Source organism: Ceratotherium simum, chromosome 32 (genome assembly GCF_057802395.1).
Source record: "Ceratotherium simum simum isolate JZ-2026a chromosome 32, ASM5780239v1, whole genome shotgun sequence".
Lineage (NCBI taxonomy): Eukaryota > Metazoa > Chordata > Mammalia > Perissodactyla > Rhinocerotidae > Ceratotherium > Ceratotherium simum.
Window position 1 is genome coordinate 2469337 of NC_141931.1, and position 27525 is coordinate 2496861.

The 27525-nt window shown below is 37.9% G+C and overlaps 1 protein-coding gene across 17 annotated transcripts in view; it reads left to right on the forward strand.

Annotated features, from left to right (window-relative positions):
* PARD3 (par-3 family cell polarity regulator) overlaps window positions 1–27525 on the forward strand; it is a 623149-nt gene that overhangs the window by 442207 nt on the left and 153417 nt on the right. For 14 of the 17 annotated variants that reach the window (XM_087420634.1, XM_087420623.1, XM_087420632.1 and 11 more), the window contains one exon: window positions 17997–18107. The exons of the other annotated variants lie outside the window; for them this stretch is intronic. In XM_087420634.1, the coding sequence (XP_087276760.1) occupies window positions 17997–18107 (111 nt within the window). The remainder of the gene's footprint in view (window positions 1–17996; window positions 18108–27525) is intronic. 17 annotated transcript variants of the gene reach the window in all.

A 27525-nucleotide genomic window follows, 5' to 3' on the forward strand; every position in this document is an offset into this window, starting at 1 on the left:
CGCTCTCTGCTGCACCTGAGTTGTCCTAGACACACAGGGGGAAAGGCAATTGCCCTAAAATAAACCTGGTTTGATGTGTCTCAACATTCGGGTAAGTACACGTGAGCAGTGAGCCTCCTGATGGGCAGTCAGATTTCAGCACTGAATGAGAAGTGTCCTGTTAAAGATGATCTTGACTGCTCCTTTGCAAATTGGCGGGTGAGAGCTGCAGATCTGGAGCCAAAGAAATCTACCGCTTGTGAAGTGTAGCCTGATGAAGTGCGTTCCTAGACGGGCGCTCCCGGCAGGAAAGGCCAGTTCCCTGCTGTGGGCCGGGTATGGGCTTCTGGCCCTGATTCCTTCTCCAGGGAACAGCTCATTCTCCTCCCATATCCAGCCCCGCTTCTGTCTCACCCTGTCAGCGACAGTGTTGTGTGACCCTGAGGCGAGCACAGTAGGTATATGCCTCTACGTGCCTTCCACGAAGACTCACCTGGGTGGTGAAATAAATTCTGGTAAAATACTCACCTGACAAAAATTATTTCTAACGATGAGCAGGTGGATTTTTTTCAAGTCTGCTTATGGAGTGTATATGACTTTTTAGTAACTGTGAGGTAAAACCATTAATTCATACATCCCACAAATATTTACTGGAGCCTACTCTATGCAGAGCACGATGCCAGGTGTGAGGGATTTAGTGGTGGGTGGAACTGAGTGAAGACAGGCCCTAGCCGAGTAGGTCCCGCTTCGTGGCCCTCGTGAAAGGGGCTGTGGGAATGGTCATGGGAGCTTACAGCACGTGGGCCTGGCCCAGGCTAGGAGTCAGAGTAGGTGTCCCTCCAGAAGATGACATTAAAGCTGAGATCCACAAGATGTTGCGAGTCCTCTGTCTGAAGAGGGTTCTGGGAGAAAGGAGTATTTTGCGTCAGTGGGATTCAAGCTCTTTTGCTGTGATCTGCAATGAGAAATATATTCCGCTTTGTAACCTAGTGTACACATACGTACACAAATAACTCAAATACACATTTTGCAAAGTGATACTTGCCCTTCCTCTGTGTGATGCGCTCTGATGTGCGTTGCTGAGAGGCCGCGGGCGGAGTAGAGTGGTTAAGGGCCTGGACTCAGAAGTTAGATTGTCGGTGTCTGAATCCCAGCCGGACACTCACCAGCCTTGTGCTGGGGGAAAGTTAATTAACCTCTTTGTGCTTACTTTTCTCAGTTGTAAAGTACGGATAATAATGGCGTCAGCCTCACAGGGTTGTTTTGAAGTTAATAAATACAAAGCACTTTAGAACCCCTCCTGGTACAAAGAATGCACTACGTAAATGTTAGCTGCTGAGTTGTTTCTATTATTAATCTGTAATTCATTTTTAAAAAAGCTAGGTGAGTCTCACCAAATCAATTTTACATCTTAAATGGGTTGCAACACACAATTAGGAAAAGACTGTTTAGATGATGGAAATTGTCTAGGTTTGCAGAGGGTTGGAGAGAGAGGCCTGGAGGCGGTTAGGGCTCTCATAAAGGGCTCATGATAGAATTTGGACCTTATCCTAAGGACATCGTTTACATTTTTAAGAAAATTAAAAGATTATGTAACCACAGTATGAACTGAAGGGCTGAACCGGAGTGAATGCCGGGAACTCTTATTAGGTAGCTGTTGTAAAAATCATGGCCAGAGGTGGTGGTGGCCATGGGGACAGAAATACAATATATATTTTCAGGAGGAATGTAGGGGACTTGGTTATTTGTTTAGATGCAAAAAATGAAAGAATATAGTAAGAAACAATTCCCATGATTTTGGCCTGATCAACTGGGTGGACAGTCACACACTGATGAGAAAACACTGGAGGATGATCCTATTTGGAGGAAACTTGACATGTTGACTCTGACCTTTCCTTGTCTTTGATGTGTCCAAGCGGAGGTGACTGGTGGGCAGATGAGGGGGAGGGGCTGGCAGTGTAGAGATTTGGAAGTTGGACACATACAAGGTGAACTTGAAATCATGGCAGCATTAGTGGAGGGGTTATCTGGGGAGAGTGTGTGCAGGGAAGGAGGAGGAGGCTGAGGCCAGAGTTCTGAGGACCCTTCGCAAATTGGGGGCAGCTCAGTTTGGGGAGTGGAGTGGTGGAGGAGATGTTGGTGACCAAGGAAAGGCTGCTGCAGAGAGGGGGAAAACCAGAAGATTATGGCCATTAAAGCCAAGGCAAGAGTGTGTTTTTTATTAATTAGAAGGGTGTGGTCAACAGTGTTCCTGCTGAGAGGTCAAAAGTACTCCTGGCCTTAGCTGCATGGGAATTACTAACGTCAGTGCACGTCACTGGACCGACTTTGAATGGTTGCCCGTTGTTACGTGATAGACTTTAGTGTTTCTGTATGATCCAGTACAGATAGAATCTCTTGATGCTAACTAAGGCTTGTTCCAAGTTAGGATATCATATATTAATTCCTTTGTTTTAAGAAGCAAAGCTCTTCTTTGCCAACACTCTATACAAACAGAAAAACTTGTGCCAGATTTCCATATTTTTGAGTAATAGAAATGACATTTTAAGTGACATATTAATCCCAATTGCAGATTTTCACAAAGGATTGTAGAAATTAGAGTATGAGAAATTAACTTTTTATTTATTTATTTATTTATTGTGAGAAAGATTGGCTCTGAGCTAACACCTGCCAATCCTCCTCTTTTTTTTGCTGAAGAAGACTGGCCCTGGGCTAACATCCATGCCCGTCTTCCTCTACTTTATATGGGACGCTGCCACAGCATGACTTGCCAAGTGGTGCGCCGGTGCTCGCCCAGGATCCGAACTGCTGAACCCCAGACTGCCGCAGCGGAGCGCGCGCACTTAACTGCTTGCACCACTGGGCCGGCCCAGGAATTAACTTTTTAAAAAAGTTGATTATTACCAAAATATAACTCGGAGGAAAACTAAATTTACTGATTGATTTGGTTGACTATGGGATCACTTCTTCCCTTCAGGGGTGAGAGAGTTTACCGTCCTGGCTCTCTGTTTCTCTTTTCTCGTATGTGTTGGCAGCTGTGGTTCTGCTGAGCACGTGACCAGAGCGGGTGTGGATCCTGATGACATCAGCTACTCTAAATTAGTACCTTCGTTTCAGTTTTCTCTCATGTTTACACAACAGGGAAAGTACTTAGGTCAGATAAATAGCTTGCTTCATCAAAGTGCCAGCTTTTTTTTGAAAGCCCTTTTTTTTTAATATTGTGACATTTAACCATTATCACACATAATCTGGAGTTCTCACTCTATACTCACATACATTTTCAGACTTTGTTTTCCTAGGATCTATTTTTCCGAGATTCATGAGAGCTTCCCTTCCCATGGCTTCAAAAAAATTGAATAAACTGCCATATGCAGATATCTTTGTTTTTCAAGGCAACACTTTCATCTTTTATGTTCTATCCAAGGGCATATAGAGTTTTGGATATGTTCAAACTATTAATGCTTTCTGTAGACTTGAAATTGGCATGTTGAGCGTGCCATTATTTGAGTTTGTTGGCCTTTTCTGATGGGTTCCTGGCTATGTTCTGCCTATATGCACCATTTTTTAAAACCTGTTTATTATTTTTACATGCATTTTTAATATCATGACTCATTCTGTGTATCATGCACTTTATAGTCATTGTTGCATTCAAAAACATTTCAACTAGATTTCTGTCTGGAAAAATATTTCCCAGGAAAGTGTAGAATTATATGCATTTCTTTCTTTTTTTTTTTTTTAAAGATTTTATTTATTTATTTATTTTCCCCCCAAAGCCCCAGTAGATAGTTGTATGTCATAGTTGCACAGCCTTCCAGCTGCTGTACGTGGGACGCGGCCCCAGCATGGCCGGAGAAGCGGTGCGTCTGTGCGCGCCCGGGATCCAAACCCGGGCCGCCAGCAGCGGAGCGCGCGCACTCAACCGCTAAGCCACGGGGCCGGCCCTATGCATTTCTCGCTGTGACACAATTTTGGTTTCTTTTATATTTTCAATAAGAAAATATTATAAACTAAGTATTTTTAAAAAAGAAAATGTAACTAGTTACCTATTGCTTGGTCCTAGTTAGATACCATTACAGTCTTTAAATAGGTTAGTGCTAAGATTTTAGATCTGCCTTCTCAATTTTAATGAACAAATAGAAAAAATTTATAGAACATTTTTCCTATGAAACTCTTTTGGAAAGGTCCCATATTTGAATATGGTTTTATCCATAGAGGACTTAGTATCTTTACTATCAAAGTCCTATGCTTTTACTCTCAGAGAACACTCCTGTCTATTTAGTCTGGCAAAACTTCTTTGAACACTATTTTTCATGTGGGTTAGAAGTTATATAATTCGCTAAAGCAGAATTTTCATACTATTTCCAGTTAGTCTGGTCAGCAATGGGAAAGGACTTTTTCCTTTAGAAGTGTCCTCCACTGTTCTGTGTACAAGCAGCTGTTGGGTACCATCTAACTAGAGAGAAACACTTATTAACAGCCAAAATAATAGAAAGGGTATGAAGCCGTCTCTGCTCACCAACTAGAGAGTACGCAAACAGCATCAGAAACGATGAAGAGAAGATGAAAATCATTCTGACTTATGGAATGCTGTTTTCACACTGAAAGTCTTTGTCAGCTGGAATGGCGGTGTTGGCCTGAATAGATGGCACTTTGTTTTGGTGATTATTCTCAGTTGTCTCAATTAATTCTGCTCTTAAACTCTTGGAAGGCTGTTGGCTATCATGGATTGACTTTGAGGGTGGCATTGGAGGGGAAAATTGGTTACAGGACTGTAGGACTGAACCAGTGAGGTATTGATGTGAAGATGGGATCATTTACAAAGATGTTGCAAAGAATATATTTTCCTTTTCTCTATTTGGGAAGCCAAATATATGAAAGGGAACACTCCATCTTGCCTTCTTATCTCCTTGATTTTGAAATCTGTGAGAAATTGTTTTGGTTGTAGTGCAGACCCAAGTAACTGTGGTTTAAAGAAGACGGGGCTTATTTTTCTCTAATTTAAAAGAAGTCTGGAGATTGGCAGTCATGGCTTGTATGGTGGCCCCAGAGTGTCAGCAGTGTCACTACGTCCTTTTTATTCAGCCATCCTTAATACATATTTATTTTTTTAAATTTTGGTAAAATATGCATAACATTTACCATCTTAATCATTTTTAAGTGTGCTATTCAGTGGCATTAAGTACATTCACATATGTGTGCAACCATCACCACCATCCATCTCCAGAACTCTTTTCATCTTGCAAAACTGAAACTCTGTACCCATTATACTAAACTCATTTCCCTCTCCTCCATCCCTAGCAACCACCATTCTACTTTCTGTCTCTCTGAATTTCACTACTCTAAGTACTTCATATAAGTGGAATCATACAGTATTTATCTTTTTGTCATTGGCTTATTTCACTTAGCATAATGTCCTGTCAGAATTTCCTTCCTTTTTAAGGCTGAATAATATTCCATTGTATGTATACACCACATTTTGTTTTATCCATTCATCCATCAATGGACATTTAGTTTACTTCACCTTTTGGCTGTGGTGAATAATGCTACTATGAACATGAGTGTCTTAACGTGTATCTCTATCCTCACTGTCACTTCCTGGTTACTACTGTAGCCATCTTGTCAGAATTCTAAGGAGGAAGAGGCAGGAAGGGGAAAAGGCAACTTCTAGTGGAGTCAACCTTCTTTCTAAAGATCTTTTCCAGAAGTCCCATCATCAATTTCTATGAGCTGGAAGTGAAGAATAACAATGATAATAAAATAGTTGATATTTATTGAGTGCTTATCTGTGCCAACATACAATGAATGTATAATTCATTTAATTCTTTTTTTTTTTTTTTTTTAAAGATTTTATTTATTTAATTTTTTCCCCCCAAAGCCCCAGTAGATAGTTGTATGTCATAGCTGCACATCCTTCTAGTTGCTGTATGTGGGACTCGGCCTCAGGATGGACGGAGAAGTGGTGCCTCGATGCGCACCCGGGATCCGAACCCGGGCCACCAGCATTGCAGCGCGCGCACTTAACCACCAAGCCACAGGGCCGGCCCCAAATTCATTTAATTCTCAAAATAAACTTGTGAGGGTGGTTACATTTTATCAAAGAAGAAATTGAGGCTCGAAGTGGTAAAGTGAGTTGTCCAAGCATAGTGGGTCACATGGCTGTGTGTCACATAGCTACTAAGAGACAAAGCTGGGACTTTGACCCAGGAATCTGGCTCCAACGTTTATGCTCTTAACTACAGCCTTCTACTGTCTTCTGTTCCTGTTTTCAAAGGAGGCTGGGGAAAGTGGTTTTATCTCAACTAGGCATGTTTCCTCTCCCTACCAAATCAGGGTTTCACTTCTAAGGAGGAAGAGGAGAATGGGTTTTGGGTAGGCAACCAGCAGCACCTGCCGTGGAGTGCCTGCTCCTGGGAACTACATCTCTGACGCACTGCTTCTGAAGCCAAGTGGCCTCAGGCCTCTGAGATGGCAGCTGCTTCGTAGCACTGGGCTGCTGTCCACCCTTACTCCGTTGTGCTGGCCAACACCAACCACCACTGGCCGGGTCATTTTGGCTTAGCCAAAAAGACAGGGAGTAGACCACAAATACTGGAAAACCTATTGTATCTACCACTTACATGATCATGATCTTCCCAATTTAGGGAGTTGAGAGGAGCTACCTGGAAATGAGGAAGAGGATGAATATATGTAGATATTTTTGTTAGAAAATCATATCTATTATTTATCGAGTGATGGTTTCTGCCAGCAGTGTGCTACATGTTTAGAAACATGATTGCATTTAATCTTTGCTACTACTGTTTTTTATAGGTAGTATTTTTATTATTATTTGATAGTGACAACTGTCTTTCTGGTTTGGGAGTACCGGCTCTTAATCGGTGCTCTAATGTCAGTTGCACCGACACTGGTGCCTTTTTAATCAACTGGTTTTACGGATACGTTCCCCACGTGTATTCTTGGGTTGCAGCACGCTAGATCTTGTCTTCTGGGACTTAGATGGTCATCTGCATTCAACCTGAACCATCTCAGTAGAAAGAGACTCCCTTCTTTAGTGTTTAGGACGTAGTCCTGAAATAAAGGAGCATTTGAGGGTGGAGACCAGTATACCTTCCGCTGTCCTTTCAGCCCCTTCTTCTTCTGTGTAAATAATGAAGATATTGCATTGAACCTAATTGTTTGTCTTAAACCCTAGTCCAGTGGTTCTCAAGCCCCGGGGTTTTGCCCCACGGGGAACCTTTGGCAGTGTCTGGTGACTTATTTGGTTGTCACAAGTGGGGAGGGAGTGCTACTGGCATGTAGTGGCTGGAGGCCAGGGATGCTGCGGAGCAACCCCTGATGCATGAGAGAGCCCCCCACCCCCACTGCACAGGATTATCTGGCCCGGAATTTCAGTAATGCAGGGGTTGAGAAACGCTGCCCTGCCCAGTCTCAACTGCCGTGTGACGTGTGATTGAGTTGTTGACCTTCAGATCAGTTACCTGACTGCTTCAGTGTCTGATTGTGCTCAGGCCCACCTGTCAGCAGCGTGTCTCAGTCGTTATTCTGCATGGAGGAACGCTGCAGCACGTGTTGTGAGGGGTGCTTAAGAGCTAAAATTACACTGACTACTTTCAAGTATTTTACAGTCTAGTTGGTGTTACCCCATTTAAGATGCTTACATAGTGATCTTTCTTAAAGTTTATTTTTAATGTGATTTCAGTGTAATAAATAAAGATTTTACTTTACTTCATGAACTCTTAACATGTAAACTAACACGAAGAACCTAAGAGGCATTCGAAGAGGTTGAGGTCGATCTAAGAGGGAAGTGAGTATTCGGTAGTAGGAGGAATTGAGCATTAAGGGTTGAAGCTGTCTCTTCCCAGCCCAGCTCCACCACCTCTGGTGCTTAACCCATCAGCCTTGGTGTCCTCATTTCCACTTGCTTCACGTTTCACTTTAAGATCTAAGTGAAAGAATGTGTACGGAGAGCTTTTGAAATTTTAAGGTGCTGTACATCTGTCAGTTCATGTTATTTATTTATTTATTTATTTATTTATTTTGTGAGGAAGATCAGCCCTGAGCTAACGTCCGTGCTAATCCTCCTCTTTTTGCTGAGGAAGACCGGCTCTGAGCTAAGTTCATGTTATTTATTAAGTGTTGTTCTCATGGGCTTTTCTCCCCTTAGGTTAATTATTCCTACATCAGATCCTGGATAGATATTCTGAGTGCCTTTGCTAAAAAAGATGTATGGGTTACTTCTATATTTGGGGTAAAAAAATGTATATTATCTCTCTCTACGTATTACTGTCTTCAACGAAGTGAGGTTTGCTAATCCACCATAATTATACACGCTAGTTTAGACCAGACAGTTTCAAACTTCAGCCAAGGAAAAGCAACATGATGATATCCTATAAATGCAATGTAATAGGGAAGACTTGAGAATTTCAACTGATATGAGTGGCATTGGCTCCGGTTCCAGGACAATTTATTGGACAGACACAGCACACTCGTACAAAGGTCCACTTTTGGCTTGTGCTGGCCAGAGAGTCGCTGGAGCCCCAGACCACCCAGCAGGCCATGCGGATGTGACAGTGCTTGGGAGACAGAAATGAGTGGGGGTGAGAGGAATTCCAGGCCAGCGCACAAATCAACAAGTTCTATCTTTGAATGCATACTGAACTGTTTAGTCAAATAAGGAAAAATGTGGTGGTTTGCCATTTGTCGAATTTCTTGTTCCCCTTCACGTGAGGGGCGTGCTGATTGGAGATGAGACACTCAACATGTCTCCTCATTCTAAGCCCTTGTTACTCCATCCCTGAAACTGTCCCAAGATTTCAGATCCTGATGACCTACTGGGATCTTAACCGCGGTGGAGTCATAAATAATATGCAGTGCTGTACATTCTAGTAGAGTGACACCGCAGCACAAAAGAGTAGAGAATCTTTTCTGGAAAAGAGCCATTGCCATTTTTTGATGTCACATGATCATTCTGTATGCGTTAAACTCGCCAGGACCCAGGCATACTGCAAAAATGCTAACTTTAGCCACATATGTGACCTGTCAGTCCCTTGTTCTTTAAGAGGGTGGTGTGACTCAGGTAGACAGTGGGTGTTGGCATGGAGGCCTGGGGAGCCAGCAGCCTCGTGGGAATCTACTCGCTCTTCCCTGTTCTAAGAACTAGGTGTGGCCTCCAGCTCTCAGCAATTTGCCCGCAGAGCCTTCTATTGGGCGTTAAAAGCGTGTCAGCTCCTTAATGTTAAATCTGAATATGCAAATCAACAAAGATAAAAAATGGAAATCTGTGCTCCTTAATTTACTCTGTAGAGAGCATTCTCTAAGAAATATGAATCGACAGAAATTGTTTCCTATCATCGACAGAAAAAAGTGCTGACTGACACCTTAACTTTACAGATAATGAGATCTTTGGGGAAGTTTTAATCTTTCAAAGTTTCCAGGAGCTACACAAAAAGTCTGTTCCCCTCCCTCCCCCAGACTTCAATGACCATGTTATCTGTATTTTTGGTTACTTTCATCTGCTCTGTAAACGTAGAAGAATAATATACTTGAAGGTGTTTCAGCTGTACCTGTAACTAGGGCTCTCCTATCAGTAGTTAAAATGTTGAATTTGGATCTCAATGCGTTTGTAATTGAGGGTGAATATTTCTACCTCAAAAAAGATACCCTGAAGTCCTGCATGTGTTTTGCATTACCTCATTAACATTTACAACTTTGATGCCAATTTGAGTATCAGATAGGCAGATGGTAACAGAAATTATTAGGATTATCCTTGTTACTAAACACTCCTGATTTTTTGTCCTAATAGAAAAAAGGTGTGTAGTAAAATATTGTTCTACCGTTTACTTTTTATTCTTTCATGTGCCCTTTTAAATAGATGTGTTTTGTGACTTAGGTCTCATTAGCATTTCTTATGGGGACTGCCTTTAGGGCAGTACCACTTACTGAATTGTTCTGATGCTTTAGGAAAAGGAAAACCATGGTAACCAGATGGAGGGTATGATTATTTGCCTCTGACCTGGCAAAGTGTTGGGTTTAACAAAAGACGCTTAATAGAAATGTTCAAATTGACCCTCCTCATCACTTGGGCTGCTTGGAGCTCAATCATTCTCATTATTATCAGAGTTATTCCAGCAAAGGCAGCAGTGATTGTATTTTTCATAATCACTCCTTGAGCCAAATGTAATTTGCAATTTGTAGTATTGTATTATGAAACAATAATGCATTAAAGTGAACAGTGCAAAAATTAGGAGTATAGCCGTGGAGAAAGGATCCAGGGAAGTGGTTGTGTGAAAGGCACTCTCAAGATCATTTTAAGTGGACATGGCTGATTTCAATGCCAAATTGAACATTTAGAAAATCAGAATTATGTGTTGTTTTTACTGTGTTTAAGTGTGTGTGTGTTTATATATATATATATATATTTTATTTTATATATAATAATATATGTATTATTTATTATAAAGTCAAAGTAGAGAGGAAACAAAAAAACACTTTGCATATTATTTGCATTTGCACGTTGGCATTATGGGGTTAGTGCGGTTTGATTACCTGTGTGGGTATGTTTTGAAAAAAATAAGGTATATCAAGCCTTATAAAAATCCTGTATGGAACAGTAATTAGTAATTGACCCCTTTTTACAAGGAGGGAATTTATTTGCTACAAAAAATAGATCATGTGGTCTATGAAGTAGCTGATGCCTGAAAAGCTTTTTAACATCATAATTAAGATGTACGTCCACTCATCTTCTGTCGTTTGACTTGGATGGCTCTAACTATAGATTATAAATAATATTTCAGAGTTATTTATGTATTTATCTTGTGTTTTGAAGGATTATTGTTAGCCTGATTTTTTTTCTTAAGTCTTTATAGCTGGATCCCACAGTTTTTTGTTTATTTTTTTGTGTTTTTTTGGGTTGGTTTTGGTTTTTAGATCTTTGGAGTTTACAGCGATTCTTGTAAAGTCAAAATTGATAATGTTGGGGTCAATTTCTTAATTGTTGCTTTTAGTATTTCCTTGTTCCACATCCTCCTAGGACTCCTGAAGGGAGAGTTAGTAGGCATATGGGTGCTTCCTGGATGGGATAACAGACTTTGCTGGGGGAGCACTACACTTACAGGGACATTGGCTGGGAGCCCTGGGAAGGATGTGTTGCCCATTAAGGGTCCGTTACATGTCTAAAGGCTGCTCTAGCTTGGTTAAGTAGAAGCTGTTTTTTTGTTAAAGAAAAAAAAAAGTCACTTCTTTTCCCTGGATGCCAAGCAACACAAATTTAGTTTATTAAATCTAATCACACTAGCCCTGATGAACACTGTACACAATCAAATAATGATTCTCAAGTTTGTGAATTTCCTTTAAAGAGAACCCCGCTAAACTCTGCCAACTTGAAGCCGCCTCCCATTTTGCAGAAGCACTATCTAGTTGTCATGCCCCCTTTTCGAAGCCTCCCTTCTCATCATTGTTGATTACCAAGATGTTTTTTTGCCTAAATAGGAGCTTTCTGCTTTTCATAATCAGCCGTCTCTTCCCTGATTCACCCAGCATCGCCACAATCTACTGCTGAGCAAATCAGCACGCTGTCATGGTGGCGATTGCTTAAAATGTCACTAAAATATGTAAGATCCCGTATGGGAAGAACACACCAGAAGTGACTTATATTTTTTTATTTTTCTCGTTTGTAAAATGGAGGCTGAGGCGCAAAAGGAGAGGGCCAGAAACCATGAGTGCATCGTTATAAAAGAAAACGCACGCTGGGAATTCTTGCTGTTTTCCCTGTGATTGGGTTTGGGCCATTCAACATGCTTCTCTGTTGCCTGGCAGTATTTGCATGTGTCAGTACAGACAATTTGACCTTTGGAGTATCGTTGCACTTAGAAATATTGCCAATGTCCTAGGCATGGGTATGTGGGCAGTTTTTATGATCCTTTCCCACAGTTAGGGTCACTTCTTGACCTTGCGTCCAGACTCCTGGCCCTCATAGACTAGTTCCATTCAGGAACAATGTCCCAGGGAGCTCACTGCTGCAGGCGATGCAAGATTTATTTCATTTATTTCAGCAAAGATGTTTTAAACCCCTGCTCTCAGTATAACAGCGTAGAGTGACTGACTGTCTTTGTTCCTAAAGCTTTTGAGGTGGCTGGGTGTGGTAAAGAGAGTCTTGGGTCTCAATTCTGGTTTTGTGACTTACTTGCCATATGACCTGTTAAATCATTAAATCTCCCTGTGCTTCCAGAGGTTTCCTGACATAGGAGGATGATGACACCAACCTCACAGGCTGGTTGTGGGAATCAAGGAGAGAAAGTACATAATAAGAATTCAATAAATTCTAGTTAAATGTAATTAAATCATCAAAGAGCATTCACCAGATGCTCAATTATATGTCTCACTTAGGATTTACACAAAGTGAGCCTCATAGGTCTGGGAATTTCATTTTCTCTAGATGTATCCAAGTTCAGACCCACTGAGATGTCTTATACTAGCGATGAGGTGACTTGATCTCTATTCCTAGCTTGCGATGTGACTTTGGGCAGCTCTGCATACCTCCTGGGCCTCAATCTCCTCGTCTTTCAAATAAAGACATTGGATGAGGTGACTCATTTCTAGACTTTGATTTTCAGAGATGTGTGCAGGTATACCTTCCGTGCACATGGACAAGAGTGAAATAGAACAATCTACAAAGATATATAGCTAGAGTTTTTTTTTGCTTTAGATAAAATTTCAAGCAGTTGTCTTTTACAGCAAAAATAAGTTCATAATTGTGTTCGAGACCAGAGTGATGGGTTGAGGGAAGTCAATGCTCACACCAAGACTGTGGGAAAGATTGTACCAGAGTCAATTGAAAAAGATTTTCTAGCGAAACTTGAATCAAAACCCATTTAGGAAATGTATGACTCGAAGGACTGTAGAGGAGTGATATTAAAAGCTCATGATACTGCTTTGATGTGAGTGAACTGTGTGTTCTTGAGCCATGCAGAGAACTGGGCGGGGACACAGGTGCAGCACTGTACAGGGTATGCGATTTTGGTGTCCAGGATATTGAACCTGACTCATTGGGCAGCTGGTATCTCTCAAGGATCTTATGGGCAAATGACAGCATTATCACAGCAGGCAGTGGTCAAAGACGGGTTAACACAATGGCTGTACAAACACATGTGTCCACCAGAGGAAACCGGGTGGTTCCAGAAAGGGATAACGGATTCCTGGAAAAAGGAAGTGATTGAATCATGTGATGGTGCAAATATGTAGAAACGAGGGGCAACATGCAGGGCCAAGTATTGAGTTAGATGGCTGTGTTGACCACTGCAATGCAGGAGTCGGCATTGAGGGAGGTGGCTGACACTGAATTCTAATTTGACCCATTTTCAATTCTCTTCCTCAGCCAAGCAGTATCCCTTAACCTACACATTTCTTAGAATAAGTTATAAGACAAGTATTGTAGCAAAGCCCTCCTTAGACATGAAGACCTTGGTAATTAGCAGTGAGAAATACCAGATTTCTGGTGACATTTCAGTGAGGTTGTTTTGAAGAAAGTCTTATTGTAAAAATTATTCCTCAGAGCTTACAAGATAATTGTTCTGGATATTCTGTTCCTCTATTTTTAAATTTGGCAGCAGATTTTTAAGACTTTCTTTTTCATGTATCGTGTTTTTAAATATAATATTAGGAAAAGCCCTTTTATTACAAAACCAATTATATTTTTATTTTACTTATAGCAGGATGCAATGTGTTCAGCATAATTTTTTCTAAAGATCTCTAATTTTAGTAGCAGTATAAAACATGGTAAAATATTTCAATGTTATTTATACTGCAGAGAGAATTACGTTAATTTACTAAAAACCAAAATGATGGTTTAATAGCACGAAACTCTACCAATAATTAATTGTTAACGACACTTCTTTCTATATAAAAACAATAGAGTTTTGTTGTGATTCTTTGTTTTGATTGGTTTGTTTGCCTTTTGCTTTCCCCATTCATTGACAAGTGCACACTTTGCCATCATTCTTTACTGTAATAATATATATGGCTGATCTGGCAGACGGCAGTGAGCTCATTTGTAACGCGTCACAGTAAAACCCATTTAGCAGATTACTTTGAGATTACTTTAGCGGAATGAAAGCATTGCGGTATCCTTTATGAAGAAAGCCATATGTTTAAGAAATGTTACAATCAGTTCTACTCTGATAAGACAGGGCTCATCCACTCTTCTTTCTGGGAAGAGTCTCTAGTGGCAGGTTGGCATTCTTTTTAGCACACCTTCTGTCTCCATGCAGCAGTTCCTCTAAAGCAATTTTTCTCTTCTCTACCAAGTTTTTCTCAAGGTATTTTTCTTTCTATCTCTATTTTTCAAAAAAGGTCGTTCCATTATGTTATGACTGTGATATAACTAGCAAATTCTTCCTGAGGTGGTGGGGTAGGCGACCACTTTCACCCATTGGGTGGTGGAGTTTTCTATTTGAATGTGTGTGGGTTAGTCAGAAGGCAGATCATCAAACTGATTCTCTGCTGAGAATGGATTTCCTTCCTGGATATACTATTAGCACAGTATTTTTTCAGCTATACTGTTCCTTGGAAAGTGACCTATTTGAAATTCATCTGTGGCTTTTAAAAGATAATAAAATAAATGTAATTGATGTCTTCCAAGTTGTTAAGCATCTTGCTGTTAAATGATTATCTTCATAGCTTGGTTACTGATTTCAGCTATGAAACTGACTTTGCATAGCTGAAATTTTTCAGTGACCTCCCCCCTTTTTCAGGAAGAATTAAGCAACTACAAACTAAGAAGAACACTAGAATATATTGTCAATTAGAGCGAATGAAGGTGTAGCTGCTTTCTTTTTCTTTTTACACTCTGGAATGGTTGGTATATTTTTTTTATTTACAGTCTTTATTTCATTCTATCAAAAAATTATAGCAAAGGGATTCATTTTTACCCCAATTATAAATTAAAATGCTGTCATTTTTAGTATGTCTTGAAGTAATCACATGATTTATTAACTAAAGCAGACATTAAGAGAAATGTCCAAATGCTAACCTATGAACATTTTATCTATGATTTCTTTACTTTTTCATACATTAATCTTGAATCTATAATTTAAAAAAGGAAAATGTATTATAACAGTTTGATAATAAATTTACAAATAAAATAGTATATTCTGGTGATTAGGGCACAGTCTAGGAAAATAATATTTTGATTCCAAATACAGTGAGAGAAAATGCAGTTCTTCAATGTGACTCAGGGTTTACTCTTTTTTTTTTTCTTCTTACTCATGTAAAGATAAAAAGCTGAAAGTTCTGGACTGAGACAAAACTAAAACTTTCTTCACAAAGTAAGACTAAGACCTTTTCTTTGTTATTTTATTGAGGTCATAATAGTTTATAACATTGTGAAATTTCAGTTGTACATTATTATGTCTCAGTCACCATATATATATATATATGCCCCTTTATGCCTTAGGCCCACCCCCAAAGCCCCTTCCCCTCTGGTAACCACTAATCTGTTCTCTTTGTCTATGTATTTGTCTTCTACATATGAGTGAAATCTTACAGTGTTTGTCTTTCTCTGTCTAGCTTATTTTGCTTAACTACCCTCAAGTTCCATCCATGTTGTGGAAAAGGGGACAATTTTGTCTTTTTTTACAGCTGAGTGGTATTCCATTCTCTATATATACCATATCTTCTTTATCCATTCATCAGTTAATGGGCACTTGGGTTGCTTCTGCGTCTTAAGACCAAGACCTTTTTAAAAAACATTTTAACATACCTAATTAAACTTAATGTTAGATTCCGGGCTGGAAATATCTAAACTATTTTAAAACATGGAAAAATCAACCACTCTCAGTTTTTCCCCCTGTTATTAACTCAAAGGGCAGATATACATGCTCTTCCTGTAAGATGAAACTGTGCTTTTTGGTTCAGATGGATAACATATCTTGAGTCATTGCATAATGTTTCCCAAATATGATATGGGATTGAATGGACATAATCTAGAATGTGAGCCAGCACGGCAGTCTTTAAAAACAAAACAGATGAGTATGGCAGCATTGTATCATTTGAAGGACATTTATGAACTGAAAAACTAAATGGTTAAAATGATTCACCTTTAAGAGTACCTAATTATAAGTAAATAACATGTATTAGGATTTGAACTTAAACTTTTCTTCAAGTTAGAATTGAATACATTTTATATTTCCAGATGCCTCAATGTTGTAGAATTTTCAGGATGGGAAGTCAAATGGGCTTTGAATACCGTCTTTGTGCTGATAACACTCAAGTTAATCCGTCCAGCTCTGTCCTATCCCCAGAATTCCTTGTAGACGATCAATAAATTTTTGTAGAATGAGTGAACATTATGTTCTAGATGTTGGCTCCTAGTGGGATGAATCAGTTTTTTATGTTTGCTCTTTCATTTATTTGTTCCTTCATTCATTCATTCTATAAAGTCAATCATTATGCTTAACTCTTAGGCATTATTGATATGTTGACAAAAATAAAGGAAAGTCTTTATTTTTAATGCTTTGTTTTTATTAGTTTTAAAAGTATTGTATATATTTTGTCCTTTGTGAGAAGTGGTCGGATTCTGGACTTAAGTTCTTGGGGATTCTTTTTTTTTTTGCAATTGCGATGATCTTCTCATTTCCAAATAAGATTAAATCTTAAGGGTAGATTTGTTTTATAGAAGTCAATTTTACAGCCAGTCTTGATTGCCGCCTAGTATTATACATAATTTTTAAAGGAGTGGTGGTGGTGGTATTTTAATTTTTTTTCTATTTTAACATTTTAAGAATGCTTTCCCTTCCTTATTTATATGTTTTCCGTTTGCAAACACCGTGTCACTTTAGTTAACGTCTGAGATGTTCCCACATACACTTCATGTATAGACCAGTATTTGAAATCAGATTTGTGGTAATAAAAGCACGACTGTGCTACCAACCAAGCCATTAGTTGAAATACTCTTTTCTCTTTTATATCAACTTTGATCCTACACCTCTCTTTTGCAGTATGATTGTCACCATAAGCGAGGTTCCTACTTTGTCCTTTTCAGAAAGAGATACTTAGTATACTTTATAGATTTATGAATGCTGAGTTGAGTAACTGTCTGTAAAACATTTCTTTTTTGAAACCTCTGGGGGCCAAATCACTACAGATGAATATTATTTGAGGGTATGTAGCATGCATTCCAGGCAACATGGTCTTTTGTAGAGAAAAGTAACAGAGCAAGAAAAAGAATTGATACCCAGTCTGAGGTTTCTGAGACATCTTGGATGCCAGAAGAGAATCATGTTAGTGTTTCATTAAAGAGCCTGGAGTTCAGTACGCATCTGTAGAGGTTTATGGGGACTGTTTTTGAATTATGCGTTTTTGTCTCTTGTTTGTTTTTGATCAGATATAGATTTCCAAGTCAGAGATGCCACATTCAGCAACTGCTTTTCATCAGATTTAGGAATAATATTTGATGAGAATGCCTTAAAGCTTTCAATTTAATAAGCTCAAAGTATTATAGCACTGTAAATTATCTTTTGTACGTTAAACCTTGCAAACATGGTCTTGTTTGTCAGTTTTTAAACTATGATGAATGTTTCCAATAAACTTGAGTGTGCAAATAAAGAATAGTTGTTTATGGAGAGATTATTAAATAAACGATTGTGGATTATCATTCTTTAGTCCTAAGAGAAACCCACTTCAATGCAGATTTTTATCTGCTGGCATCTGAAATCTTTAGCACTCAGTCCTGTACATTTATTAATTATTTGTTTAATAAGGGTGAACTGCAAGGTTTTTGTTGTTGTTATTTATTTTTGTTTTGTCAAAAGAAAAATGGATATTGAGGTCATTTTCCAAAAAGTTTTCTCTGGAAAGTTCTAATTAAAAATGAATAAAATAATCTGATTGAAATATTAATACTGGGCAAAACTAGTGAACTGCAGGAGACATTTTGGCCCTCATTTTGAGTACATGTGTCTTTATCACCAAAGAAGGAAAACTCATTTTGTATATATTGACAAGTTAGAATTTTTTGTCATCAACAGGTTTGGCAAACATCGAAAAGATGACAAGATTGAGAAAACGGGTAAAATAAAAATACAGGACTCCCTTACATCAGAAGAGGAGAGAATACGAATGAAGCAGGAACAGGAGAGGTAGACTTCAGTTATTTGATTAAACCTCATTAGATAGATGTTCTTTGTTTTCTGTCTACTCTTTCTTTTTTTTTAATATAAAGAATTTGCATTCAATTGATTATTTTTTCTGTGTCAATCCAAATACTGATGGTTGTGGGGTGAATACAATGTAAAGAAAGATTAAAAGAAGAAAACCTTATATTTATTTGAGGTATTAAAGTGAACTTGAATGGTTTTAGTTAAGACCTTTGCAAAGAAGATAGTAGGACATAGTAGATGAATAAATAAATGTTAATACTGAATTTATGATCACTTTTAAAATCACAAAGAAATATTTAAAATCCGGTCTCATTCTTCTATGAGCATGTAGTATATTATAATAATTTTTAAGAAATGCTCATCTGGAAATAAAACTATTTGAATTTTTATGTCTCATTTAAAATATTTTGATTTATAATAAGAATTGAGGAGGCTGTTAGTTTTTTACTATGTTATTTTTCTTTCAGACCTGACATTTATTTCTTTTTTCTCTTTCTATTTCACTGTCTTCACATTTCATGGCATTTTCCACTTAAATTTTATTCCATCTCTTCCAGAAAGATTATCTATTGTTAATAGAATCTTTCCATGTGGAGAACCCAAAGACCAATGAAATGAATGAGGAATTACTTTAAGCAGACACTTGAAAACCATTTTTATAAATAAGTGATTAGAATTGTTCTCATTGTAATTCCCAGAGGATGAGAAAGCCGTCTCACACTTTCGTTTTTAGAGTTTACAGGCTCATAGTGAGCTCCTCTGTATCACGACATTTCCTTTTCAGAGCTGCCACAGCAAGAGCTACCATGCCTGTTTTACTTTGAATAATCTGGAGTTTGAGTTTCTGGTGCCTTGATCGAAGTTATAAAGCTCAAAATAACCCTAGCTATAGTCCATAGCTAGGATTGTAGCCCAGCGTCTTAAAGACTAAGTCCACTCTTCATACCACAATTCTAGAGTGGGACACTTTCAATCTTATACTTAACAATAAATGAAAGAACTAAAAAGGCTATCTCATGACAGTTTGCTTTAATAGTGATTGTTTGGACATTTTTCTGTTCATCTCTCTAATACCTCTATACCTTTTGCAGTATAGTTACTCTGATTCTCTGTAGCTTTTTAGAGTATAAAATATATAAGTGGGAGGGGCCGGCCTGGTGGCGCAAGCGGTTAAGTGCGCGCGCTCCGCTGCGGCGGTCCGGGGTTCGCTGGTTCGGATCCCGGGCGCGCACCGACGCACTGCTTGGCAAGCCATGCTGTGGCGGCGTCCCATATAAAGTGGAGGAAGATGGGCACAGATGTTAGCCCAGGGCCATCTTCCTCAGCAAAAAAAAAAAGAGGAGGATTGGCGGATGTTAGCACAGGGCTGATCTCCTCACACACACACACAAAAATATATATATATATATGTGGGAAAAATATAGACTTTTAATTTATGATGCAAATCTGAGTTTATTCTTCTGGTTCTTCTCCAATTTTTATTTTTTTTTTTTTATTTTTTTGTGAGGAGATCAACCCTGTGCTAACATCTGCCAATCCTCCCCTTTTTTTTTTTTTTTTTTTTGCTGAGGAAGACTGGCCCTGGGCTAACATCCGTGCCCATCTTCCTCCACTTTATATGGGATGCCACCACAGCATGGCCTGACAAGCGGTGCGTCAGTGAGCGCCCAGGATCTGAACCGGCGGACCCTGGGCCGCCGCAGCGGAGCGTGTGCACTTAACCGCTTGCGCCACCGGGCTGGCCCCTTCAATTTTTATTTTTTAAAAATCATTCCATCTTTCTTGCTTTCTAGGATTCTCTCTAATCTTCACCAACTTTGGGATCCCCAAACTTATTAATAAATCACTGTTTTTAGGCCATGGTGCACAGTGTTCCTTAGTGTGTGTAATATGGTATTTAACTGCTCACTAGTATAAACTTCAATTCTAAAAGACTTTCTTTACTCTCTAAAGGAAGGCTATATACCAAGTAAATATATGAACTCGTTTATCCCCAGGCAAATATGTGATTTAGTGAGAGAGGAATCTGAGCAATAGAAAGAAACATTGTGCTTCTCCCCTATCTTGATGCCAGCCAAAGGGGCTTCATTCATCGTATACCATTTTTAATATTCTAAATATTCTTTCTTTGTAGTTTAAGGTGACTGCTGTGTTTCAATGCAGAATTCTCAACATTTTCCAAAATACTTTTATCAAATATTTACAGCCAAATACTAATTTTTATGTAATGGTTTCACTGTATTATTAATTTGCCTAAGTCACTGTTCACTTCTCAGTTTTGCTTTTAGTCTTCATCTCTGTACCTCTAATGATGCAATACTTCTGGGAACTAGGTTGGTCATAATGAATTTACAACATACAGGAGGCCTAGACTAAAAATCTTTTAGGGTCAAGGAACAAGTGAATGATCCATTAAAAAAATCAATTAGCTTCATAATTTAAGAAAACTATTAGACTTTGACTTTGTATTTCAATAACAGTTTTTACAGGTATGTTTTATTCAAACTTGTGGATCTTGGAATATAGCAAGTGAATGCATGAGACTTACTCAATTACGTAATGGAGCATGTGGTGTGTTTGTTATTTTGATAGAGCAAGCCTTCTTTTGTATGTCTTCCTTTCTGCTCTGTCTGTTGGCAATGGCAATGCTCTTTCTGAGAATGGAAACTGCAGCTTCTCTGGGAAGAATTTGATTGGAGGAATAGATAAAAAGTAAAGAAACCACTGCTTATATTCTCATGACAGCCTTTACTTCCCTGCGGATTAGAGGGGAAGCATCTCCTATAACATTATTTACCACTGTAGCTATTTGAGTTCTAAAAATTATTTTGGCTGATTCCATATAAAAATAGAAAACTTGACATTCCTTAGTTATTAGTTATGACATGACCACATACCAAAATTTTTTTTGTCCATACACATCCATGAAGCCTGAATGTTACTCAAGATATAAATACCAAAAAATTGAAAGAACAGTGAGTATAATTTAAAATGTTTTTCCTACCATGTTAAGATCTATTTAGATAGTGAAAGTAAATTGGATGCTTCTGAGCGTGGGTCTAAGATTAAACTTGGCTTCGTTCTTGCTCACTTTCTCCCCTTTCCTTCCACTTGCGGCCGTCACGGTGGGACAGGGTCTTGAATAAATGCTGTCCACAGAGGAGAAATGGGTGAGGAGGATCACCGTGTGGATCTGTCCTCTGGCTTGGCTAGTCCTGCCCTGCCACCAACCTGAGCCTGCATGCCTAAGGTCTCTTCTTGAGAAGTGGGGAGTTTCGGGATGATGCCAAGGGTGAAATAGGCTGGTCCTGTGATGTGCTATTGTGACTTCTAGTTCTGAGCTCTGAACCTAGGTACCCTAGCCTTTCAGAAATGCTGTTGACCGCATTTGGGTTAGGCGAGGAAACTAGGCAGAGCAATTTGGTGTTTGGAGTTGAGGTGTGAATTCAGTGCTTTCTGCCTCTTACTGGTTTCTCTTTCAGGCATGCCTAGGGTCAGAGCCCCTAGGCTCATTTCTGCCTCATGAAAGGATTGGGTTCCAAACCCTAAAGAGAACATGTTCAATGAAATGATCTGTGTAACCTCAGGTCCACTTAGCTTCCATTATGCAGCACACGGATGGATTTCTTTATTGACCAAGTGTCAGAAGTAATGTTTTGGCTTTCTGTTGTGTTTCTGCTCTAGTGATATCCCTGTTTATGTTTTAATGGTTGGTATATAAACAGTGTGGTGTGGAGTTTCCCAAACAGTATTCAGCAGTAGAAGAAGGGTTCCACATGCAAATATATTTGAGAAACACTCGGTTAAACCAATTTATGCATATTTCCTTCCTCCATTGTTTCTCAAAACCCTAATTATGTTAATGTACATTGTGAGTCACCAAGATAAGTATAGAGAATCATCATTTCCTAACTTGTTTATTCACAGAACATCCCATTCATTTTTTGTTTTTCATAAAATACTAACATCTCTCAGAATTCGGAGTCATTTGAGAAATGCTGATGGCAAGTAAAGACCGTTGGCTCCTGGTTCAACCATATCTGCCCCCTCAACTCATCTAACTGGCTGTAGAAGTCAATTGATTGTTTCCTAGGACCACGTGCAAGTGGTCCTTTAGAGCCAGTTTTGTGAACTGCCTCTACTTTATGGCTTCCGTTTTGTGTACTTAGGAATCTTATTTCTGTTCCATTTTCTCTTTCCTACGTGTTTCTCACCTGTTTAAAACATAAACCTTTTTAAGGTCTAATGCTAAATTTATTCTAATTCTAAATCTATTCTAATTCTAAATCTACAGAAAATTTGAAAAAAAAAACCCCTAAAATTAAAATAGAAAACCAAAAGTTTATCTGTAATATCTGTTAACATAGTGGTCTATGCCATTCTAATTTTTTTCCTATAAAATATATATTTCTACACATACGTACTTTTAGAAAGTTAACATCTATTTTCATTTTGATTTATTTTGCATTTCTATACATTCTTTGAAAATCATGGTAAATGTTTTCTGGAACAAGGTCAAATCTGTATGAGCAGATGGATGGATGGGAAGGAAGGACAGAAAGAAGGAAAGAAGGTTTGAAAGGTAAAATATTAGCTGTGGTATCTCGCCAAATTCCCCAACTCTCAAATAATATTTACCTCATATGGTATTCATTCTATTAAAAGAGATTTATAATATTAACTGGCTTGCATGTTGTAGTTACTCAGCAAGGGATATCGATTGTGATATTATTGTCTATATCTACATAGTAGGTTATGCTTGGAAGTATTTCCAAGGGGACTGAATGCTTGTAGTGGACACATGAGAAAGTTAATGAATTTCTTATGAAATCCTCCCAGGGTATGAAGAATATTTATAAATCTGCTAAGGAAATGTATGGCTTGAAACATTCCATTATTCAAAGTGATAATCACCCTTCAAAGCTTTGTGTTTTCAATAGTAGGCCATTGGACCGTGTGTGTCTGTAAGTGGTACACACCCAGTTCTTGGTGTGTCATTTTGCAAGTTTCTATGGCATTTCTGCATCCGGTTCCCATTCACTAGTATTTCTCTTTTGGGTTTTACCAACTGTCTCCCTTATCTGCTTTGAGTAATTACTTGAAATTTTGATAGACATTTTTGTGGTCTCTATTGTTGGTAAGATTCTTTTCAGCAGATGATATGTTTGTTTGTTGCAGAGATTGACTTTTTTATTATATATCATATAATGTAGGAGTACGTGTTTGAAGTACATGAATAAGGAGTTAGAGAAGTTACAGGAGGAACCATCTATATAGCAATAATAGATGCATTCCCTGAGTATCTGAAAGAAAGAAAAAAAAAGAATTTTCACTCTTTTGGCTTAAAACGTAGGGTTCAGGTTGACAGAATTCTGGCATCAGAACCTGGATAACCCAGATAACCTGGATAACCTTTGCATTTAGGTCACATAGTGTCATTCAAACAAAGCTTGACTTTTAAAGATTAACCTTTTGATGGAAAATATGTATTTTTCTATGCTATAATAGAGTTTTTCATATTTTCTCTGACCTCTTGAATCCTTCAGAAAAGTCACCTCTAATCAATGGGATTAGTTTCATCAAGCATTTTTTAAAAATATATTTATTGTACAGGTAAACAAAAATATTTAAGAATCTGTTAACTTTCTTTATGGAAGTTCACTACTTAGACCAATACTTGAGCAAATTGAGCCTTGGGCATATATGTATTTCTAACTGATTTTACTGACAGACTATAACTGGAGTAGGAAAATGCGGTTTTATTTTTCATGAGAGCTGTGTTAGGCGTATTTGGGATTGTAGCATCTCTTTGAGTTGGAAAAAATTGTAGATGCTCTGATACTTGTAAAAGCCCAAACATCATGTGAGTGAATGAGTATCTATAAGAGTGTGTGTGTGAGTGAATGTGTGTGTGTTTTGGTTAGTGAAATATTATTCTAGTGTTTTATTAGCGTAAAAGAGAAGTTTATGTTGTTTACAATATATTGAGTACACAATATGATAGTATAAAAGTTTTTATTATGGTTATATTGTTCCCTCTGTCAGATATCTTTTACCTTTGTTAAGAGGGAGAAAAGGTTTTAACAAGGTAAAATTAAAAAAATTAATATAAGACAATATAAGCAATTGTGAAAATAGGTGACCACAGATCTTTGGGAATGGGAGAGATTGGTGGGGCTACTTGGTAATGAATGCTTCATAGAGATGGTAATTTGGGGTCTAGGTCTAATTCCCAATAACTTATAAATTTAGCAAAATGGAAAAATGCTACACCCGCACTCAGGCTCCCTAACCCCCAGACAGGGCTTGTGGGGGGTGGGCGTTCTTTTAACTGCTTAGATTCTTTAAAAATTGTGGTTGTATTAGTGGTTAGTAGTATCTCCATGAATGCTTTTCTTTTATGACTTCTACAACTTTTAACCATTTTGTATTTTAAAACTATCATCTCATTTCAGCATTAAGGGATGAAATTTAACTTTTCCTCCCACCTATTAAAGGGACCATTATGGATTTCAGCAACTTGCATTCTTCCTTTGAATTGGAAATGTACCTTCAAAACAGTTGTTCCTGCTTGAGAAATTTTTTTTCAGGACCCGTTTAGAATATGGAAGGCTTTTTGTTTCAATCAACTTTTACCCTACTATTACAAAGATATTAAAATCCCACTTAAAATTATGACTGTTTTCAAAGTAAGAAATCTAGTGGAATGTTTTCCCTCATTTGGGAGTTCAGCATAGACACCAAATTGGCAGCTGACATATGCTTAGGTGGCAGTTGTCAGATTTACCCAGCAGGGTAAGCTAAAGGATTGATGAGTTGAACCATAGTATTTCTGAAATCTGTGATTTGCTCAGGTGTTTTGAGGGGCAAATAAAGCATTCAGTCAGTTGACCACAAACTGCTATTAAATTGAACTGTTCCTTCCAGGTGTCTCATAGCATAAATTTCATTCTGCCATGAATTTAGGTTTTATTTGATGAATTTCTGTAATACTGACTTTTAGAGAGAGGAGAGACTGTTGGGAAAAGATGCAGGAACTTTGTTCCCGGAATTAAGTTTCTGGATGGCAGTGCAATAAGTTGGGGGCAAAATGTTCCTCAGAAGAGTTGATTGCAAGATCTTAAACATTGTTTTGAAGATGGTTAACAACTATCTAATATGTAGCAATCTGAAATTTATTTTAAATTTTTTTTGGTTAAATTAATATTAGTGTATTCCATCTTCTGTAGACATTAACAGCATTTTTTAAAAAATTAAAATGATTGAAGTTCAATTTTTGTTTCTTGGAGTCTTTTGAAAAAACACACCATTGGTAGTTTCATGTATTGAAGCTTTGTAGCTTTGGAGATAGAAGTATTTGGGATATAACTGAGTAATTTAAGTACAACATTGATTTTTCATCCTAAGGATTTGGTCACTCAGTAGTGATTCTCATGCCTTGTGCATTTCCTGGATGTATAAAGACTATACTTCATCATCATAAAAAAGTTATTTTCATCTTACTCTACCGCAATTAGTGTTAAAAGCTATTTGTTGTAAAAGCAAAAATCCTACCAATAGAAATGTTACAAGAACAGGAGTCTTGTGTGTTTCATCTTCATCCTGCATCATCCATTTTAATTAGAGAAGAGAGTGGTGAACACTGTGACGAGAGTCTGGAATTAAAATCATTAATTGATGTCAAGCTGAAGAGAGACTGTTAGCATGAATTTAGTGACAGCAGGAAAGAAATTAACCTTATTACTTTATTTAGTATATTACATTGTTTTGTGTATAATTTTCTGTGCAGGTTCAAGGCAATTTCATTATCATAATGGAAAAGACTTTTTTTTAACAGAGAGGAAAGGTGTGAATATTTATGTTTCAACATAAATTGAAATGATAAATTCTTTACCAACTTTTAAAAAATGTCTTAATAAAAAATTTTAATTGTTTTTTCAATTTTTTTTGTGTGCATTTCGAGGCTAGGGAAATAGTGCTTGATAATGTTGCCCATCAACATCGGTAGGTACAGCTATCTGTGATCATTTAAACCTCAAAATAGTTCTCTTGTTTATAACTAGGAAGGACTTTCTGAAATGCTTAAAGCAATAGACATTTATTTCTTTTGCTAAGTTTTGGGCTAATCATTTACTTCTGTCATTGCTGAGGTTTGGCCCAAGATAAATGGGATGGAAAATGCTAAACAACAACCTGACTGTTCAGACCAACGAATGACTCTTACATCTTAGAGATAATTTGTGACCTCAAGGTCACAATAAAAGAATAGAAGGGGTGTCCTTTTATAGCCTTGACCATCTGGAACCATTAAGGGCTCAACTGAAAGATATTCACTATCTTTTTTTTAAAGTTTCCCTAAGAAACTATGCTATTTTTATTAGGAGAACAGAAATATTTTTTCTCTTGAGCCAAATATTTCTTTTCTGAAATAAGTTTCTCCACATAGAATGAAAATATAGAACATGTAAATATAACCCTTTGGTTGTGTTGCAAAGTCCCTTTTCTCACTTTATATAAACAAGACATTCAAGCATAAAAATTTATAGTAAAGAAAATCATTTGTGTCTTGTTAATTTGACTCTGAATTGTCACTAAAATTCACAAACCACAGAGCATTCCTAGTTTTTAAAATCTAATTTTTATAGCCATTTTCACGGAAAGCTTCATTATCATTACTTTCGAGGATGAACTTTAGAATGGACACTAGTTCAAGCTAGTAACCAGATTCTTTAGCCTTTTGCAGCACTAGACCCACCTTCGTTGGCCACAGGTATGCTGTAGCTTTATTCTAAGGTTTTCATCATAGTGTGAGCCGCCAGGGTGGAAAGCAGGGGTGCAAACAGCTTTCATACCTTTGGAGATACATTTATCCCTGATGACAAGATAAACAATAAAAATGTAATTTCTTATGTTATTGGAGCTTAGAAAAAAATGAGTGTTTTTAGACGGTACTCTAGATGTGACTGTAGTATTGATTGGGTTCAATGATTAGTGGCAATTAGTAATAATATTACAAGTTTGGATAGAATAAAGCAACTGAAAACTGGGCCTTATTTATAGTACCTCATGCTGCTGAGTATTTCTTCTGAGCAATTGACTTGTTAGAAATTGACCCCCAGTGAATATTAGTTTCTGTGTGATTTGGAACAAAAGAACATTCAAATCCAGGACCCATCAGTAATATAATAAAATTGATGTGCAAGACATTTGGGGAGATTATTTAGGTTCATGCTTCCCTTGGGAAAAGAATGTTCGTATTTTCTTTTTCTGATGACTTCCTTTCTTAATGGGTCTGCACTTTCTAACATAAGTAAGCAGGATTATCTTCACCTTTAGTGAATTGAGGTTCAAATACCATAGGATTCACTCTAAGTCACTCCCTTTGGTTTCCAGAAGG